This window comes from Symphalangus syndactylus, chromosome 2, assembly GCF_028878055.3.
Source record: "Symphalangus syndactylus isolate Jambi chromosome 2, NHGRI_mSymSyn1-v2.1_pri, whole genome shotgun sequence".
Lineage (NCBI taxonomy): Eukaryota > Metazoa > Chordata > Mammalia > Primates > Hylobatidae > Symphalangus > Symphalangus syndactylus.
Genome location: NC_072424.2, coordinates 44,339,186 through 44,361,120, shown reverse-complemented (window position 1 = coordinate 44,361,120; position 21,935 = coordinate 44,339,186). Strand labels below are relative to the sequence as shown.

At 41.3% G+C, this 21,935-nt stretch overlaps 1 protein-coding gene across 6 annotated transcripts in view; it reads left to right on the top strand.

Moving 5' to 3' along the window:
* The window catches only part of PLCE1 (phospholipase C epsilon 1), a 440,302-nt gene that overhangs the window by 358,929 nt on the left and 59,438 nt on the right, over positions 1-21,935 (top strand). For all 6 annotated transcript variants that reach the window (XM_063629746.1, XM_055254888.2, XM_055254898.2 and 3 more), the window contains 8 exons: positions 1,547-1,669; positions 1,761-1,897; positions 5,251-5,489; positions 8,263-8,324; positions 8,410-8,575; positions 11,541-11,648; positions 13,105-13,221; positions 16,502-16,660. In XM_063629746.1, coding sequence (XP_063485816.1) covers positions 1,547-1,669; positions 1,761-1,897; positions 5,251-5,489; positions 8,263-8,324; positions 8,410-8,575; positions 11,541-11,648; positions 13,105-13,221; positions 16,502-16,660 — 1,111 coding nt within the window. The remainder of the gene's footprint in view (positions 1-1,546; positions 1,670-1,760; positions 1,898-5,250; positions 5,490-8,262; positions 8,325-8,409; positions 8,576-11,540; positions 11,649-13,104; positions 13,222-16,501; positions 16,661-21,935) is intronic.

The window sequence follows — 21,935 nt, the reverse complement described above, 5'->3', positions numbered from 1 at the left end:
TTAAATATATAGTTTTTAGATTATATATTTAATACACATAAAATAGACTTCATGATATTCTCTGTACTTACATATTTGAAATATTTCAAAAAAACTTTTAAAATCCAAGATAAAAAAAAAATAGGTCCTCTAGAACTAGAAATACTATTTGACCCAGCCATCCCATTACTTGGCATTATACCCAAAGGATTATAAATCATGCTGCTATAAAGACACGTGTACACGTATGTTTATTGCGGCACTGTTCACAATAGAAAAGACTTGGAACCAACCCAAATGTCCATCAATGATAGACTGGATTAAGAAAATGTGGCACATATACACCACGGAATACTATGCAGCCATAAAAAAGGATGAGTTCAGGTCCCTTGTGGGGACATAGATGAAGCTGGAAACCATCATTCTCAGCAAACTATCGCAAGGACAGAAAACAAAACACCGCATGTTCTCACTCATAGGTAGGAATTGAACAATGAGAACACCTGGACACAGGGTGGGGAACATCACACACCAGGGCCTGTTGTGGAGTGGAGGGAAGGGGGAGAGATAGTATTAGGAGATATACCTAATGTAAAGGACAAGTTAATGGATGCAGCACACCAACATGGCACATATATACATATGTAACAAACCTGCACGTTGTGCACATGTACCCTAGAACTTAAAGTATAATTTAAAAAATAGATCCTGTTCATTAATTTGACTACAAACCATAATCAAAACATCTCTCATACCATTGTGTCAGGAAATCAGCATAGAAAGTAAAAAATGTTGTGAAACAGTAAGGCTGTTCTGAGTTGACTGATATTTCTACATTGAATAGATGCAGCCTTGGAAAGTGCAAATATAATCCTAGGCAAAGCTGGCTTTTTTCCATTCTTTTTAAAATTTTTTAAAATTAGAGACAGTGCCTCACTATGTTGGCCAGGCTGGTTTCGAACTCGTGGGATCAAGCAATCTTCCCACCTCAGCCTCCCAAAGTGCTGAGATTATAAGCATGAGCCACCACACCCAGCCCTTTCCATTCTTAACATTTTTCTGATTCACATTTTCCATTAATATTTAAAAGCTCTTCTCTGTTTTCATCTAAGGACTGATTAAGAAAGGAATCAGACAATACACTCAAAAGTTTCTTCTTAAATGTGATTCTATAACTTAGAATATAGAAAAGAACATGCATTATTTCCCATAGATAGTAATTTGGGGCTCTTTTTAAAAAAGACATTTTCAGAAACACTGAGTTATTTTGCCCATTGTCCTGCAGTTTCAAAGAACTGTTTTGATTAATAGAGGAATATTAACCTCAGCCCTGGGCCCTTATTAAATAGACTAGAAACATGTTTTCTTTTTCATATACAACATGTTTTATTTCTTCTGATACAATATAGATTAAGAGAAGTGAAAATAGAGTACTGGAAAATAGCTTCAATCTTAAATAACTTGCACTCATCCTTTTGTTTGTATTGCTAATTGGAGCAAGTCTGGTGGGACAGAATCACAACAGTGGCCTGCCCTTGTGCCCATGAAGGCCTTGTCTTTGTTGCAGTGCTTGGAGCAGTAGTAGCTGGCACGGGCGGATCAAAGGCGGCATGAAGGGATTTCAGAGCTTCATGGTTTCAGATAGCAACATGAGTTTTGTTGAATTTGTTGAGCTGTTCAAATCATTCAGGTAGAGTGTTATGTTTCCTTCTTATTCTTTCTCAGGCCCCCCCATTTCTATAAAGATACTCAATGAGAGGTGTTTTCCATTCCTCATTCAGTGTCAGGAGCCGCAAGGACCTGAAGGATCTGTTTGATGTCTATGCAGTGCCCTGCAACCGATCTGGCTCCGAGTCAGCCCCACTCTACACCAACCTGACAATTGATGAAAACACCAGCGATCTTCAGCCTGACCTAGGTTTGTTGAACATTTTAGGATTTCCTTTTGGGACCAAACTGTCTAAAACTTAAGGTCAGAGCTCCAGTCACACAAACTCTGAGCCTGTCCCACATAGTATGCTATTACTGCTGTGTAGGGAAACACTTAAGAGAATTTTTTTTTTTTTTTTGAGATGCAGTCTCACTCTGTTGCACAGGCTGGAGTGCAGTGGTGCAATCTCAGCTCACTGCTACCTCCGCCTCCTGGGTTCAATCGATTCTCCTGCCTCAGTCTCCCGAGTAGCTGGGACTACAGGCATGTGCCACAATGCCTGGCTAATTTTTTGTATTTTTAATAGAGATGGGGTTTCACCATGTTAGCCAGAATGGTCTCAATCTCCTGACCTCGTGATCTACCACTTCAGCCTCCCAAAGTGCTGGGATTACAGGCGTGAGCCACCGCGTCCGGCCAACACTTAGAGAATTATTTTAAGGTGTCCTCAGGTGTCGTGGGAGCAGGTGCTACTGGCATTTTGAGCAAAGAAATTCATCATTGTGTGGTTCTGCCCATATATTTCAGGATATTTAACCAATAAAGCCCTCCAGTCATTCTGACAACCAAAAACCCTTTCCCGACTGTATTAGTCCATTTTCATGCTGCTGATAAAGACATACCCAAGACTGGGTAATTTATAAGGAAAAAGAGGTTTAATGGGCTCACAGTTCCAGGTGGCTGGGGAGGCCTCACAATCATGGAAGAAGGTGAAAGGCATGTCTCACATGGCAGCAGACAAGAGAACTTGTGCAGGGAAAACTCCCCTTTATAAAACCATCAGATCTCATGAGATTTATTCACTATCACGAGAACATTTTCACATGGGAAAGACCTGCCCCCATGATTCAACTACCTCCTACCAGGTCCCTTCCACAACGTGGAATTGTGGGAGCTACAATTCAAGATGAAATTTGGATGGGGACAGCCAAACCGTATCACTGACCATTTCCAAATGTCTGCTAGGTATGTGGTGTGTGTCACAGTAGAGAACCCCCAGTCTCTTCCCCACCTACAGACAGATGTGTGTTCAATCGCAGGGCAGTAGTCTCCTGCCCTTTGACAAGGAGAGTCTTTAGTGCCTTCCACAGGGTACTTTTGTCTGAATGATTGTCCAGGATATATTTCCTACTGTGTAAACCAGAATGTCTCATTCTTCTATCCCACTCACCACCACCACCATTACTATCACCACCCATGCATTTTTCTAACCACTTATGCATTTCCAGGCTATCATTTTCTTCCTCTGTTCTTCCTGGAAACTATAAACACAAATAGCAAAACAAAAAACTTTCCTCTTTTATGCAGTTGCTTCATAATTATTTATAAGTTTATGTTGTCCTTGAGCTAAGACTATTAAGTATTGTTCAACTTTAGTCATAAAATCTCCATAACCATGGATTAGTCAAGTAGTTACATTTTTCAAAAATTATTAGACTTTATTTTTTGTTTTATTATATTTTATTATTTTATCATTATTTTCATGTATTATTTTTTATTTTTGTTTTATTTTAAAATATTATTTTAAAATAATGTAATTTTTTGTAGAGACAGGGTCTTGCTCTGTTGACCAGGCTGCTCGCAAACTCCTAGCCTCAAGCAATCCTCCTGCCTCAGCTTCCCAAAGTGCGGGGATCTTAGGCATGAGCCTCCATGCCCAGCTTAGACTTTATTTTTAGAGCAATTTTAGGTTTATGGAAAAATGAGTGGAAAGTACAGAGTTCCAATATACTCTCCTCTACTCTCCCACACTGTTAGTAATATCTGGCATTAGTGTGGTACATTTGTTACAATTGAGTTAATATTGATATATTATGATGAACTGAAGTCCATAGTTAACATTAGGATTCACTCTTTGTGTTGTGCATTCTATGGGTTTTGACAAATGAGTAATGACATGTATCCACCTTTACAGTATCATACAGGATAGTTTCACTGCCCTGAAAGTTCCCTGTGCTTCACTTTTCCATCCCCTCCGCGACCTCCCTCCAAATCCCTGGCAGCCACTGCTCTTTTTATTATCTCCGTAGTTTTGCCTTTTCCAGAATGTCATATAGTTGGAATCACACAGTACATAGCGTTTTCAGACTGGCGTCTTTCACTTAGCAATATGCGTTTAAGTTTCCTTCCTCCATGGCTTTTTGCAGCTTGGTAGCCCATTTCTTTTTACCCTGGGTAATATTCCACTTTGTGGAGGTACTATAGTTTGTTTATTCATTCACCTACTGAAGTATATCTTGGTTGCTTCCAAGTTTTAGCAATTATGAATAAAGCTGCTATAAACATTTGTATTCAGGTTTTTGTGTGGGCATAAGTTTTTCCATCATTTGGGTAAATACCTAAGAGTCCAATTGCTGGATCATATGGTAAGCCTATGTTTAGCTCCATAAGAAACTACCAGACTGTCTTCCAAAGTGGCTAAAATTAAAATGGCCATACCAAAGTTAGTGTGAATGTGAAGCAATTGGAACGTTGCAGGTGGGAATGTAAAATGGTACAACCACTTTGGAAGACAGTGTGGCAGTTTCTTACTAAGCTAAACATATTCTTTCCATGTGACCAGCAATTACACTACTTGGTATTTACGCAAATGAGTTGAAAAATTTATATTCACACAAAAATCTGTACACAAATGCTTATAGTTAGACTTCTAAATTACAGTAAAACTGTAATTTTAAGGGTATATCTTCAATCTCTACAAACAAAAATGTGCAAGTAGTTACTCCCTAAAACCAAAGCCTGAATTTGGCCTAAGTCCCCAGCTGAACCTACATTTAGTTGCCATGTAATACCACATGGGATATCAAGATCATCAACCTAGCTCTGTCTTCTTTTCTTTTTTTTTTTTTCTTTTTTTTTTTTTTTTGAGACAGACTCTCACTCTGTTGCCCAGGCTACAGTACAGTGGTGTAATCTCGGCTCACTGCAACCGCCGCCTCCTGGATTCAAGCAATTCTCGTGCCTCAGCCTCTCGAGTGGCTGGGACTACAGGTGCACACCACCATGCCTGGCTAATTTTTGTATTTCTAGTAGAGACAGGGATTCACCATGTTGGCCAGGCTGGTCTTGAGCTCCAGACCTCAGGTGATCCACCTGCCTCAGCCTCCCAAAGTGCTAAGATTACAGTCATGAGCCACCATGCTCAGCCTTTATTTATTCATTGATTTGTTTTTTATTCCTATCACTATGTGAAGCCAGAAATAAACACTTCTTTGATGGCTTGTTTAGGTACATTAGTAAAGAGCTTCTCCATTTTAATAACTCCACACCATTATCTCCGAAATGAACTTTGCAAAAGATGCTGGCTATCTTGTCCATGTACTGTGGTGATTCTGTTTCAGATCTGTTGACCAGAAATGTCTCGGATTTGGGGTTGTTCATTAAGAGTAAACAGCAGCTATCGGACAACCAGAGGCAGATATCTGATGCCATTGCTGCTGCAAGCATTGTGACAAATGGCACTGGGATTGAGAGCACATCTCTGGGCATTTTTGGGGTGGGCATACTTCAGCTCAATGATTTCCTCGTGAATTGCCAAGGAGAACACTGCACTTATGATGAAATCCTCAGCATCATCCAGGTTTGTGCCTGTTTTGTGTGTGCATGTGTGTGTGTGACGCCTCTGGCTATACTAATAATTTGCTGCTAAATGTTTGCTCTTTCTATACTTCTTTCCAAAGCCTTTAAATCTGGGACAGAAATAGAGTTTTGCTTCTTTTGTTTTTTGGTTTCTTTTGAGACGGAGTCTCACTCCGTTGCCAGGCTGGAGTGCAGTGGTGCGATCTCGGCTCACTACAACCTCCGCCTCCTAGGTTCAAACGATTCTCCTGCCTCAGCCTCCTGAGTAGCTGGGACTACAGGTGTGTGCCACCATGCCCAGCTAATTTTTGTATTTTTAGTAGAGATGGGGTTTCACCATGTTGGCCAGGATGGTCTCAATCTCTTGACCTCATGATCTTCCCACCTCGGCCTCTGGAAGTGCTGGGATTACAGGCATGAGCCACTACGCCCGACCTTGTTTTGTTTTGTTTTGTTTTTAACAAAATACCAAGTATGGGCCGGGCATGGTGGTTCACGCCTGTAATCCCAGCACTCTGGGAGGCTGAGGCCAGTGGATCACCTGAGATCAGGAGTTCAAGACCAGCCTGGCCAACATGGTGAAACTGCATCTCTACTAAAAATACAAAAATTAGCCAGGTGTGGTGGTACGTGCCTGTAATCCCAGCTACCCGGGAGAGTGGAGCAGGAGAATCACTGGAACATGGGAGGCGGAGACTGCAGTGAGCTGAGATCACACCACTGCACTCCAGCCTCGGCAACAGAGCGAGACCCCGTCTCAAAAAAAAAAAAAAAAAAAAAATCAGCCAGGTATGGTGGTCCATGCCTATAATCCCAGCTACCTGGGAGGCTGAGACACAAGAATCGCCTGAGCCCAGGAGGCGCAGAGGTTGCAGTGAGCCGAGATCACACCACCGCACACCAGTCTGGGTAATAGAGCGAAACTCTGTCTCAAAAAAACAAACAAAAAAGAAGTATTTAAGTGTTCTTCTTTAACATATAATTAATGTAGGTCCCAGGCTTTCTCTAACTCAGTAACTATTATAAGGAGTCGGTACATAATTCTTATTATTCTAGAACATGCATCAGATTTAGTCTAGGTTTTCAACCTCATTAGTTATTAAATGAACAGGTACTAGTTCCTACTATGCTGGCTCAGTTTTAGGAGGTGGGAATATAGCAGAGAATAAGATAAAAGTTCTGGTCCTCAATGCAGCTTACATTCTAGAAGGTAAGGCAGACAACAAAGATATGATGTAATTTCAGGTAATAATGGGGTAGGGGAAAAACTGGGTCAAGTAAAGGAATGGAATGATACAGGAGGAGGGCTGAGGAGAGTTAAACAAATGCCACTTGGAAGAGGTGGCATTTGGACTGAGCCCTAAGTCAATAACCAGTTTGAAGGTCTCAGGAAAGAGCATTCCCCACAGGGAGCCACAAGGTCAAAGACCAAGACAGCAGCAAGCTGGGGGTTTATGAGGAACGACAAAAAGCTGGTGTGCTGTGAGCTGCACAAGCCAGGCAGAGAATGGCAGGCATGGCGTCAGACAGATGTGCAAGAGCCCAGTCATCCGGGCCTTTTAGAACATGATAAGGAGGTTGGCTTTAGTCCATGTGAAATGGGATACCACTGAAATTTTTGAGCAGGGGAGTAACATGATTTGATTTTTTTTTTTTTTTTTGAGACAGAGTGTCACTCTGTCACCCAGGCTGGAGGGCAGTGGTGCGATCTTGGTTCACTGCAACCTCCGCCTCCCAGGTTCAAGTGATTCTCCTGCCTCAGCCTCCCAGGTAGCTGGGATTACAGGCACGCACCACCATGCCCAGCTAATTTTTGTATTTTTAGTAGAGATGGGGTTTCACCATGTTGGTCAGGCTGGTCTCGAACTCCTGACCTCGTGATCCACCCACCTCAACCTCCCAAAGTGCTGGGATTACAGGCGTGAGCCACCGCGCCTGGCTGATTTATTTTTATGAGGTTACTCTGAGCCAGTCATGGTGGCACAAACCTGTAGTCCCAGCTACTCAGGAAGCTGAGGCAGAAGGATTGCCTGAGCCCAGAAGTTTGAGGCCAGGCTGGGCAATAGCAAGACCCTGTCTCTTAAAAAAAAAATGTTAAGTGGTTACTCTGGCCACATTGTAAACTGTGCTGGTGAAGGAACAGACACAGAGAGACTGCTTAGGAAGCTATCATAGTAACCAGCAATAGCTGGTGAAGGTTTACACTACAGGGTGTCCGCAGAGAGAAGTGGTGTGGCTCCATGCAACAAATGAGTCTAGGTTCAACCCCCCTTATCACCTGACTGGGTATCAGTGTATTGGTTGTCCAGCAGTTGGATTTGATCACTGAAAATGCTAAAATTGTGAGATTACTATCACACTGTTGAGTGCTCATTATGATATTACTAAATACAGGCATGGCACTAAGTGATGTATGTGAATCATCTCAGTTCGCCTCTCACCAACTTTATGGTAGCTGCTATTATTATCCCCATTTTCACCTGGATAAACTGATACACTTTGTTTTCATAGAAATCAGCCTTCTTCTTTTCTCATTCTCTCCTTTTTTCTATTAAATAAATATGCTTAGTATAATAAACTCACATATAATAAATGTTTTCTTTTGGACTAAAAACTACTTCTTACCACTACATTACTAAATTAGTTCAAATATTTGGTTTAGATGTTTCCTGATGAAAACAGAACAGCTTTAAAAAATGATGTGGTGGTTTCTTTCCCCCTCTTAGTTTCCTTAACCTAAATAACACTTTTTTTTTTTTTTTTATCCCTTGCAGAAGTTCGAGCCTAGCATCAGTATGTGTCATCAGGGACTAATGTCATTTGAAGGGTTTGCAAGGTAACTTTTAAAATATCTTTTGCCCATCTTTTAAGAGTAGTATGCATTTTTCCCATGCAGTCTTAAGAAAATTTGTTTCACCTAGGTTTCTGATGGATAAAGAAAATTTTGCCTCAAAAAATGATGAGTCACAGGAGAACATTAAAGAACTGCAGCTACCCCTCTCATACTATTACATCGAATCTTCCCACAATACCTACCTCACGGGCCATCAGCTCAAAGGAGAATCCTCAGTAGAACTCTACAGCCAGGTACAGGGAAAGCCACTTGGAATGTGTTTTTTATTAAACCTAATTATTTACACAACCCCCAAAGTCACAAAAACCTGACCCCAGACTCCTTTGAAGAGCTTATAGAGCAAGCTATTACATGTCAAATGTGAGGAACCATGATGTGTGGGAAAACTGGCTATACTACAGCAGTCGTTTTCTTTATTTCTTTTGTTTTGTTTTCCCCCCATCTATACTTAACCTTTATTCTAGGCCAAAATGAAAGTGTTTGTTTGAGACTCATAGCTTTTAGATCCTAGTTAGTCTGACCTACTCCCACTAAAATTAGATTTTCCCATGGGAAAATTATCTAATCGTTTCTCTAACTGCTAAATAATATATTGTAGTGGGAAAGCATAGTAGAAAATGCAACTTTCTATGTACTTATTCCCAAAATATTGTTTGTTTTGCTTTTCAGTTTGTTAAATAATCTATCACTACGGTAACCAAAAAAATGCATAAAAAATCTGCACAGACTGTAGGCACTGTCCCTACACATTAAATTCATGAGAATATTCTTTGAAACTCAGTGGGCTCTCTAGACTAGAAAAAGTATATCCTTTTGACCTGAACATCCAACTTGCAATGATCTGCGTGTCCATTGCCTCTCTGCTGTACCGTCTGCAGCTTCCTCATCTATTCTGCCTTTTTTCTTAACTCTCTCAAGAAGGGTCAATTCGGTTGGAGCTAGGCAGGGAATGCAAGTGTGTCATTGTGTGCGCACGTGGGTCCAGGTTTGAAAACTACAGGTGTATTGTTTACATAACCCCAGCAACAATGAGGTTTCTTCGTTCTCCAGATTAGTCCAGATATTCCTCAAAGCACGGGGCAACTTTTTGTCCCAAAGCTTGCTTAGCGAGAATATGTATTTTAAACTCTATTTTCTAAGGGAACTTTATTATGAATGAAGATGTGTTCTTAGAGTAGTGATTTTCAAAATAGGAGTTCTGTCATGGGGCCTCAGCCCCTGACACTGAGATGAGGAAGCCAGAAAGTAGGAGGGGTGCCATACACTGCCCCACTTCAGGTAATGTACTACTCTTCTACACACTTTACATATTGGCCCTCCATTTACACACAGAATGCCAAAGTTAAAAGAAGTTTGAAATCTATTATTCTATAGGAATGGAATTAAATATACATATAAATACAGATACTTCTATATATTTCATATACACATGTGTAGGTATATACATATACATACATATACATGTGTGTACATGTATGTGTAAGTGCATATATACATATCTATATACTTGTGTGTATGCACATTTATCCCAGTAAAATAAACAAGGACCAGCGTCCTGGCTTTAATTCCTACTTCATTCCTCTGTTTGACTTCAAACAGTTTTTAAAACTCTTAACATCACACCCCAAGGAGAGACTATCACAGCTTTTGAATAAGGCACAAGAACCCCTCAAATAGACTCACAGATGTGATTAAACCTAGTGTGCAGGTAGATCCCTCTTAATCCATTTCTAACCCCTCTCCACTCTTCCTTAGCCCTTCCTAATTACCTCTTAACATTACTCCGTGGGGCAGATGGGAAGTGAGAATAAGCCCTGTTCTCATCTAGAATTTCCAGCCCAGGTTTTCCTCTTCTAGCTATATGTGGAGATCTAAGGTTACACAGACTTTGGTGAAGACCTGTAGTCCTTCCACGCTGAAAAGCCATCTCATCTGTTGCCAGTTGCTGAACGTTATTCCAGGTCTGGCAGGGGCACCACAGAGATAAGCAGCTTGGTGTTCCAGCCACCATTTTACATAGCAATTTCCAGCCCAAGACACTGCACCTCTAGATACTCTAGCTGCTGAAAGAAGCAGATAGCCTTGAGATTCTAGGCCACCGACTATGCTGTAAAATAGGAAGAATATAGCACATATCTCAAAGAAAAGTGTTGAAATGAGAATCATTCCACTATCTGAGCTTAGTTGCAGAAACTCTAGTGGCCACTAAGCCTCAGTAATGGATTGCTGTCACATAGAAATAGTTATGTGCATTCTAAAACCAGTGGGTAGGCACATATACAGATGTATCAATTTCTTGGCTTGGGTCACTATTCCAGTATGTAATAATTTTTTAAGATGATGTACAGATAGATCTATGGAGGAAGAGGTTGCTTCAAGCAAACTTTACAGAGTTGCAACCCAAGCACATGTATTGAGCTCTGCTTCCCACTTAAGATCCAGGATAACAAATAGGTATCAACTCATCTGATTCTTTGGTAGTGTTTTCTGGAGCACTTTAATAAAGAGGTTGTGAGCTAACATATTAAAGCTTAAAGGACAAGTGTGCCTAGCTTGATTACTGATGTCTGCTGTGAGTATGGGAGAAAGGAACCATTTATGGATTATTTGCCATCTTTGCTCTAGTTGCTATTCTGGAATTAGATAGCCAGGCAAATCCTTATAACTCTGCTTCTACTCTTCTTACATGTTATGCATTCACAGCAAAGATGTTTAATCGTAGCTTAATTTGGGTCTTAATGGAAGTGATTTTATCCTGATTGGCTTGCTGTAAATGTTTAGCCAGTTCATTAAGGACTCCGTGACCTTATTTTCTCTGGGCTGTGGCATCAGCATTTTCACCTCCATTGATGTCTACCCAGATAGAGCACTTGCCTGGCTCTCTAATTTGAAGATGTGCCATTTCAAGGGGACAAAGTTGCTAGGAAAATGGCCATATGGTTTTGCTATCAAATTTTACTTTCCTTTAATATTCAGCTCTTGTAAACGCTCTTTCTACTTTAATCTGTTCCCTTCCTTCCCCACTCCAGATTAATTGTGGCCTTTGGCGAAAATGCCATGTTTGTTTTAGACCATGTGCCCTTCTGCTTTAGTCCTGAGTGTGAACACTGCCTGATATGTAGAACTACATGCTGGGTTTAGTTCGAGGCTTTATCTCCAGGTGCTCACCTGGGGTGGGTTCACTCATTGATCACACAGGTCCTCTTGCAAGGCTGTCGAAGTGTAGAATTGGACTGCTGGGATGGAGACGATGGGATGCCCATTATTTATCATGGACATACGCTGACAACCAAGATCCCCTTCAAGGTAATCCTTCATAACTTTCTTTAAATCAAATCACAAAGAGACATTATCTTCATTTGTCTTTTGTTTGTTTGTTTGTGTTTGTTTTTGTTTTTTGAGACGGGTTCTCGCTCTGTTATCCAGGCTGGAGTGCAGTGGTGCCATCTTGGCTCACTGCAACCTCTGCCTCCCAGGTTCAAGAGATTCTCCTACCTCAGCCTCCCAAGTAGCTGGGATTACAAGCCCATACCATCAAGCCCAGCCAATTTTTGTATTTCCAGTAGAGACGGGGTTTCACCATGTTGGCCAGGCTGGTCTCAAACTCCTCACCTCAAGTGCTCCTCCCGCCCCTCAGCCTCCCAAAGTGCTGGGATTACAGACGTGAGCCACCGCGCCTGGCCTTCATTCTTCATTTAAATCAGGACTTGACCAAATTACACCTTAGGTCAAGGGTCTTTATGCTGGGTCTAAAGGAAGACTTCCCAAAAGTGTTTGCTGTATCATGTGGAATGTGCACATGTTCGTTTTTCTGGAGTTAATCTAGAACTCTCATTAGATTCCCCATTCAACCCAAGTTAGTAACCATTACCTTACATTAGTTAGCATGTAATAATATTGTTGCAATTTTTACATAATATGATGATATATAAAGGCAGGGTCTGTTTTCCTCCTATAGGAATTAATGGTCATTTGTCCTGGTGTCATGCTGACAAAGGCCAACATCAGGAGTTAGGAGATGGTTAAATAGTTAGCATTATAATGTAATGAGCATCAGCTGCACCTGAGAAGACTGGTCACCCAGGAAGACTGATCTCTTGTGTTTCAAATTCTGAGTAGCTTATTAGTTCAGTTATGCAATTACTACCTTCATTCAGAGGGTCTTAGGCTGTGTAACATCATTTTTCTCTGAACTGTGGCCAGGTTGTGAAGGAATATTATTTTTATTTTACATGTAGAAATAGTGGCTAAAATGCATTTTCTCCTCAACTTGGTTTCCTATTTAGCATTCCTAAAACTCCTGTATGCTATATTGGCATGGGGATGAGTTGATAACTGTGTTTACATATACACACAAATATATGTGACATATGTCTTATTGCCTCACATAAATTATAAACTCTTTATAAGCAAGAAAGTATTTTATGCTTAATCACGTTTGCTGCTATAACTAGGACAGTGTCTTTTACCTGCAACATACTCTATATATGTATACAGAGAGAGTATATGTATATAAATAGGTTTGTTAAATTCAATATGATAGTTGTTCCTTATAGTATGTGAATAATACTCACTATAAACAGTTTAATGTCTTTCTACAAAAGAGCCTTATCCTCATGCTTCATTTGAAAATACAAAAACCATCTTTGGCCAGAGTCTGCTGCATGTAACAATTGAGATGCTTTCTGTGGCTGTAACTACCCTGCCTTCTGACCACCTTGACAGATATCCGGACTCTAATGAGCTGTTTTGGCTCTCACAGGAAGTGGTTGAAGCCATTGATCGCAGTGCCTTCATCAACTCTGACCTGCCAATCATCATATCGATTGAGAACCACTGTTCATTGCCTCAGCAACGAAAAATGGCAGAAATTTTCAAGGTGAGCTCTCAACAAAAAGGCAGGATGGTATGTTGGCCCTTGTCTTGCAATTATCATTGGGTTGTTTTGTTTTGTTTTGTTTTGTTTTTTTGAGACAGAGTCTCACTCTCTCACCCAGGCTGGAGTGCAGTGGCACAGTCTTGGCTCACTGCAACCTCTGCCTCTGAGGTTCAAGCGATTGTCCTGCCTCAGCCTCCTGAGTAGCTGGGATTACCAGTGTGCGCCCCCATGCCTGGCTAATTTTTGTATTTTTAGTAGAGATGAGGTTTCGCCATGATGGCCAGGCTGCTCTGGAACTCCTGGCTTCAAGTGATCCACCCGTCTTGCCCTCCCAAAGTGCTGGGATTATAGGCACGAGACACTGCACCCAGCCGTTATTAGGTTTAAATGAGGCCTTTGTGGACTATGTTGCAATTAGACCTTGGCTGTGAAGCATACAGTTAGGGTCCCACAAACCTGAGAAATTGAGCTGTTCTCAGAGCCTCAGCCCTCTCTGGGATGGTCCCTCTTTTTAGCTGGCGTGATATAAGTATTGCTCTCTGGTCTCCTTACCCTTTCCAGAAAGCCTTAGGAGATTAGGATAGAACAACTCTCCAACACTTCTGGTACCACAAGTCAGGGATGCCAGGATATCATCTGTCAGTTGTATGTGGAAAAGCTGAAAATATCTCAGGGCAAATAAGTCAAATCTTGTAGGAGAAGATCGTCTTTTTCTTTTTTTTTTTTTTTTAGATGGAGTCTCGCTCTGTTGCCCAGGCTGGAGTGCAGTGGTGCAATCTCTGCTCACTGCAAGCTCCACCTCCCAGGTTCACGCCATTCTCTTGCCTCAGCCTCCTGAGTAGCTGGGACTACAGGCGCCCGCCAGCACGCCTGGCTAATTTTTTGTATTTTTAGTAGAGATGGGGTTTCACCATGTTAGCCAGGATGGTCTCGATCTCCTGACCTCATGATCCACCCACCTCGGCCTCCCAGAGTGCTGGGATTACACACGTGAGGCACCGCACCTGGCCAAGAAGATCTTCTTATACCACAGTACAAAGATCCAAGTTAGCAAAGAGCTTAGACTGGCCAGAACAGTTGCTGTGTTAACAGTCAGTCCTTCCTTATATAAGGGAATGATAATGTATCGGGGGAACCTGCCCCCAATGTTTCAACATAGGTTCTTTCTACTTTCCCTAAGTGTTAGCCAGTCTGAGATATAAAGAGAAGGAATACAAAGAGAGGAATTTTACAGCTCGGCTGCCGGGGTTGACATCACATATTGATAGATCCATGATGCCCACCTGAGCTACAAACCCAGCAAATTATATTAAGGATTTCAAAAGGGGTTTATGAACAGGGAGTAGGTCACATGCTTCAAGGGACAAAAGACAGAGCAAAGATCACATGCTTCTGAGGAAACAGGACCAGGGCAAAATCAGAAACTCCTGATAAGGGTCTACGTTCAGTGGTGCACGTATTGTCTTGATAAACATCTTAACAGAAAACAGGGTTCAAGAGCAGAGAACCGGTCTGAACTCAAATTTACCAGGGCTGGGGTTTCCCAATCCTAGGAAGCCTGAGGGTACTGCAGGAGACCAGGGCGTATCTCAGTCCTTATCTCAACCTCATAGGACAGGCATTCCCAGAGCAGCCGTTTATAGACCTCCCTCCAGGAATGCAATTCTTTTCCTAAGGTCTTAATATTATATTCCTTGCTAGGAAAAGAATTTAGTGATATCTCTCCTACTTGCATGTCTGTTTATAGGCTCTCTGCAACAAGAAAATTATGGCTGTTTTTGCCTGACCCTGCAGGCAGTCCCACCTTATGGTTGTCTTCCCATGTTCCCTAAAATCACTGTTATTCTGTTCATTTTCAACGTGCACTGATTTCATATTGTCCAAACACACATGTTTTACAATCAATTTGTACAATAGTGGTCCTGAGGTGACATACATTCTCAGCTTACAAAGATAACAGGATTAAGAGATTAAAGTAAAGACAGGCATAAGAAATTATAAAAGTATTAATTTTGGGAACTGATAAATGTCCATGAAATCTTCACAATTTATGTTCCTCTGCCGTGGCTCCAGCCAGTCCCTCCGTTCGGTATCCCTGACTTCCCACAACAATAGTGCACCCAGATTTAGAAGCAGATATTCCATTATACTTCCCCCTTCCTTTAATGGTAGAGGCATTTGTGGAAATGTGGCTCTCAGTGGGAAGGAGGGGCACTGACAAAATGTCCCCAAATATTAATGCCAACAAAACTAATTAATTTTTCATATTGTCCTGGCCTAAGCTTTGATTTTTTTTTTTCAATTAAAAAATAACTCAAGGCCAGGCCCAGTGGCGCACACCTGTAATCCTAGCACTTTGGGAGGCTGAGGCGGGTGGATCACTTGAGCTCAGGAGTTTAAGACCAGCCTGGGCAACAATGGAGTTGATATAAGCATTGTGTCTGCTTTCCCTCCACCCACCTCCTTGACAGACACACATTCTGCTTTGGAGATCCATGCTCAAAATCTTTGTGAGAATTGTGTCTGTGGTTCTTTACACTATGTGGGTGCAAATTCTACCTATGTCTTTGTCCCTACTCCCTACCCCCTCCAAAGTTTTATCCTTTTGACTTGACTTCATCTGAAACTAACCTTATTCTACAAACAACAGCCTCTAACTGACTCTCTGTTTTCTTACTTAATACATCAGACCACAGAATATTTTCCCAAATAGTTAGAACCGACACCAGCTGCAGAGTGGCCTCGACCTCTCCTCCTGTCCTTCTAAACACCTCCCTTCCTTTCATTAAGAAACTGTGAAGGGGGCAGGAGCAGGGGACAGCTTCTAGTTCCTCTTCCTGAGACTTTTTAAATAATTCAACCAGTCTAAAATATCTACTATATTTATGAAGTGTACATATATTTATCAATTATAGATAAAAGGCATTGATTCGGCCGGGCGCGGTGGCTCACGCTTGTAATCCCAGCACTTTGGGAGGCTGAGGCGGGCGGATCACAAGGTCAGGAGATCGAGACCACGGTGAAACCCCGTCTCTACTAAAAATACAAAAAAAATTAGCTGGGCGTGGTGGCGGGCGCCTGTAGTCCCAGCTACTCGGAGAGGCTGAGGCAGGAGAATGGCGTGAACCCGGGAGGCGGAGCTTGCAGTGAGCCGAGATCACGCCACTGCACTCCAGCCTGGGTGACAGAGCGAGACTCCGTCTCAAAAAATAAAAATAAAAATAAAAAAAAATAAAAAAAAAAAAGGCATTGATTGTATGTTTTCCTTCATTCTTTTTAGACTGTGTTTGGAGAAAAGCTGGTGGCTAAATTCTTATTTGAGACTGATTTCTCAGATGACCCAATGCTTCCTTCACCTGACCAACTCAGAAGGAAAGTGCTTCTTAAAAACAAGAAGCTAAAAGCCCATCAGACACCAGTGGATATCTTAAAGCAAAAGGTACTCCCCTCTTGTTAAACCGGTTATGAAAAGGCAGTGTGCCTAGAACAAAGAAAAATAACCTCATTCTAACCTTTCAGATGACCTGCTGGTTTACTAGTTTTTCAAGACTGACTTTCCTTAAATGATAAATTTGATTTTGGGCATTTCATTCCATAGACCAATAAATTCTCTCATCTCACCCAAGATTTAATTTGTGGAATTGTTCCCACATAGAATATACCTCCGTTATTTAATTTATTCTGAGTGGGATGAAATGTGACTGTTGCATCTGAAACTGAGCTTCGGGGGTTGTCCATCCCATAATGGCTGCTATAGTCCCCTTTAGGGAGAGTCCCCTTAGGGGAGCCCTTGGCATGGGGCCTGTAGTAGAAGCCCAATAGCCATAGCCCTGTGATCCTAGCGTATCACTAGTTTATGCTGCTTGGGCCCAGATCTCGACAACAGAGATCTGGGCCCAAGCACGACAAACCCACCTGTGTAGGAGACCCTTGGCCCAAAGCTCTGTGAAAAAGTTCAGGTCCAGAACACTGAGTCTATTTTCCAGTCTACACCTACTTATCCCACAGGATGAGAGCTGGCAAAACTATTTGTCCTACTTAGGAGGGCACTGTTGGTCCTAAAACATCACCTTGGAAATTAGCCAGCTACAGACTTGCTCTCAGGCTAGCTCAAAGAGTACAGGCACATAGATGCTAAACATACAGAAACCAGTTTCTTTATAAACATCCGAACCTGCATATTCCCTTGAAGTGTTTGTGTCCTCTGAAGGTATACATTACCCAATTTGAAGATCACCCATGATTCTGGGCCAAAAGTTGCAAAATCAGCCACCTTCAGGGGCTAAGCAGGAAACATCAGTGTGAGGAGCCAGCTGGATACAGGACAGCTGGAAGTGGTGAGGCCAGGAGTGGAGTGTGCATGCCATGTCAATGAACAGCTCTAATTCAATTATTTTTAAACACTGCACCAGCCAAACAAGTCAGGTCTGAAGGTGAAGTCAGCCCCAAGGGCCACCAGTTGGAGACCTCCAGTAGGTCTACCTTTATCCAGATCTGCACTTACAAATCTGCTCCAGGTGACGTTGGTTTTACTTGGGTTTCAGAGGCCATGGCACCTACGCTGATGGGCCTTGTTACAAAGTTATTTAAATGTTAGCATGTATACTCTACCTGGCCTTCCTCAAATGCCACATCAGTGACTGACCACCCAGCAGTGGTGCTTTTTCTTCTAGAGCCCTGTTCATCTGTGCTGTTTTCTTTAGCCAACAATTCCTGCCCAGTTCTCACTGCCAAGCAGATAAAGCTGCTAACCACACATACCACTATAGTCTTCAAGATAAATGTGAATGTCCTTGCCTTTTCCATTCTGTGCACAGTCATTTGCAGTTACTTATAAGGCCTTCATTCCAGTAATGAACAGAAGTCTTTTTTATGTTGAGCCCAAATCTTCCTTCCTGTTCCTCCTTCTCATTGGCCCTCCCTCTTCCCTCTGCAGCTGTACAGACTAATTTTATATTTAGAAAGCTATCGTGTTTCCCCACCAGCTTTTCTTCTCCAAGCTAAAAATTCTTGTTGTGACAACTGTTCCTGACAGGATATGGTTGCTAGACTCTTGACTTACCATTAAGAATATTGTAGATATTCTTAAATTTGTGGATATTCTTGAATTTGTCAATCTTAAAATGTGATTTCCAGAACTAAATCAGTATTCTAGGTAGTATATTACAGCACAAGAACAGTGAAACCATCACCTCCCGTAATTTGAACTTTAAACCTTTGTTAATGCAGCCTCAGACTGTCTGCTTTTCAAAAGTTCTTGGCCAGCCGCTGTGGCTCACACCTGTAATCCCAGCACTTTGGGAGGCCGAGGCAGGTCGATTGCTTGAATCTAGGAGTTCAAGACCAGCCTGGGCAACATATCAAATCCCCATCTCTACAGAAAATATAAAAATTAGCCAGGCATGGTGGCATGTGCCTGTATTCCCAGCTACTGGAGAGGCTGAGGCAGGAGGATCACCTGAGCCTGGGAGGCCAAGGCTGCAATGAGCCATGATTGTGCCACTGCATACCAGTCTGGGCCATAGAGTGAGACCCTGACTCAAAAAAAAATTCTTTAGCACACACTGAGCTCATGTTGATCTTCTAGAAAACAAAAAGCATTCAGTTATTTTCATATAGATTGTTCTTATGCCCAGTGTTCCCATTTTTCCAGATTAACAATGAATTTTAACCTTTTGTATATGGGAGCCTCGTATTTATCTTTATTTTTGCTCTTCTTGGTTTTGGTATATTATTACATCCTACAAGGTTCTTTGTGAATTTTGTTTCTGTCATCTGGTACATTTATTATCAGTTTCTCAAACTGTGTCTTCATCCCAAGTTGCCCTTGAGTCAGCCAGCCATGCGGAGAGGCCTGTGCCCTTCTTAAATAAGCCCCCTGGCATTTGATGATTATTGCTCCTGTCTGGTGCTCTCCTCTCTTGTAGCCTGCATTTCCCAGAGTGTGCTTCAACTTCTTTATTGATTTATTTGTTTATAAAATAGAAAACTGAAGCCTGGCCACTTGTGTGACTTTCTCAAGGCCACCCAGCTCATAGCAGTAGAGCTTAGTCTCAGACTTGGGTCTTTAGAGAAGCCCTTTTCAAAGGTGATACAGAAGTCAGAATACATTAATAAGAATAATCGCTGGAGCACGTTGAAAAACAGATTCTAAGGTCACGAATCTGACTAAGTCAGAATTTCCAGAAGAAAGGCCTGGTCATCTGTTTATATAAAAATAATTCCTTAAGTCACCATGGTGTCTGCAGAAAAAATAATAACAATAATAATTCTTATTATCCTGGAAGTTTGAGAAACACTGTTTATCTGCTATTTTTCCCACAGAGTGAATTGTCTTATCCAAAAAAGCTAAGGAGGTCACTGTGTGGTAAGCTTGTTCTTAGTAGATCCACTCTAACTCTTGCAAATCACCTCTTTAATTCCTAAGTTCTCACAAACCAAGTGATTGATACCCCATCATGAAATTGTGTCAGCTATCACCTAGACACTGCCCACAGTATAATTTCCACAACTTACTTGCTCCTCATTTTGGAAAAATGGGACAATATAATCCCTATTTCCAGTTTTCTAAGACTGCTTGCAACCTTTCATGATGACTTCCCAAGGGGTACCAGCAATGATTCCACAGTCACATCTGTAAGGCCTTTCTGTTTTCTAGTAGATCATGGGTCTAGACCTAGTGATGATCTGACCTCAAATAAACTGGGTGACCCAGAGCTCCAGTGGGCTCAGACCTACCCCCTAACATAGAAGGCCTGAGTAATTTCCATACAAAGAACTCACCCTCAGCAAGGATGGATTGACTCAGAGCAGGATTTCTGAAGCCCTCCACCTGCCTCTGGCTTGTACTGAGATGCATCCTGAGGTCTGCTAACTATACCCCACCAGGATCCTCCAGGATTCTGACATTCCTCTCCCGAATTTGAACCCAAAAAACTCAGTTCACCTTAAATGACAGGCACTGCGGCTAGGTATTGGGGAAACAGAGAAGTATAAGACATTGTTCCTGCTTAGCCCTATGAGGGCCAGTCTCCTCATCTGACCCATACCTCCAACCCCAACCTATATCCGAGTTACTTTTATTCAGGGGCTGAGGTCCCATTTTCCTACCCTAGAATAAGTAGGATATTGTGTAGAAGGGTCCCAGCTGTTGGCTGTTCGTTGGGCTGCCTCTCCCATGCTTCTCCTTGAGCATCTCAGGGGCCTTGGCACTCCACTTTCAGACACTGCTATTCGTGGTTCTTTGAGTGGTGTCCTTCTCCCACACAGTTCTCATGCTTCCCTGACAGTAGGGTCTGTCCAGTCCTTGGCCTCATCATTCCCAGCACTTGGCATTACCTTGAGTGCTCACCGAGTCAAGGCCCTTCTCTTATCAGTGATAAACAGACCTGCTTTTGTGGCTCACTTGTGCCTACAACAGATTTCCCAAAGTTTTGAAGAACACTAATCCTATGAGAGACTCTGAGAAGAGAAAGATGGGGGGGAAAAATTTCCTGGTTAAGTAAGCATGGGAAATGCTGCACTGGAGATCTTTGAAGACTTGTGATGCCCTTTAGCATATTAAATGAAGGCTGTGTGAAACCCTGTAGTAGGAATGTGTTCAGATTTGGTTAAGCTGCTGCTTCCAGGCATTCAATGTATTTTGTGGTTCCTGTAATTGTTGGTTTTTCCATAACACCTATTAACACCCACAGAGCTCCATAAAACCCACTTTGAGAAATCGCAGCCTAGACAATGTCCAGTTATCTGGAATGGACTGCTTTGTAATACATTTCATCTGGATATGGACACAGCCTAAATTGTATCTTCCTTATGTATACATATTCATTATAAAGGTAATATAACTACATTTCAAAAATTCAGGGAATAGAGAATTATTTTGAAACATACATAATTCCAAGGTCAAACACAACTGTATTATACAAGTTCTTAACCTTGGTAATATCCACAAATAGAATTTAGGGAGTGTACGAATATAAATGGAAAAAAATTACATCTTTATTTTCACTAACGTCTAGCTGAAATTTAGCATTTCCTCTGATTATAAATGTAGGGAATAAACTACAGTAATATAGACAATACCTATTGTCATCAATGGAAATGGCAACTTTTTCATTATACTTCACAGTTGTCGCTAATATCTCCAAGAATTATTTATGCTCAATTTATATTTTCAAAAATGTTACTTAACCTACTACTATGTTTTCTACTGTGTTAATAAAGAAACACATATATTCTAATAGCACAAATTTGTTACTATAACATGTGATCACTGTATTCAACAGTATTTCCTTTGTAACCATTTCATTTTATGCATTTAAAACATCATTCTGAGAAGGGATCCTATATCACCAGACTACCAGAGAAGTCTGTGATGCAAAAACAAGTGAAGAACCCCTGCCGTATTAACATTTAATATCTAGCACTTTATGACTGTCATTTTATATAATTGCACTTTAAACATATAAAACAAATACAGAATTATATGTATATTTATATAGTGTATATACTTACATGTATAGCTATTATCTGTATGCACACACATACATTATATATAGTATATATTAGCACACATGTATGCACACATACACATGCAGAATTGTATATGTATGTGTGCATATATAATGTATATAATATGATATTCAATGCATAAATATTGAATAAAAGAATTTGTTTACTTCCTTTGTTCAATAAATATATATCAATTATTTTTA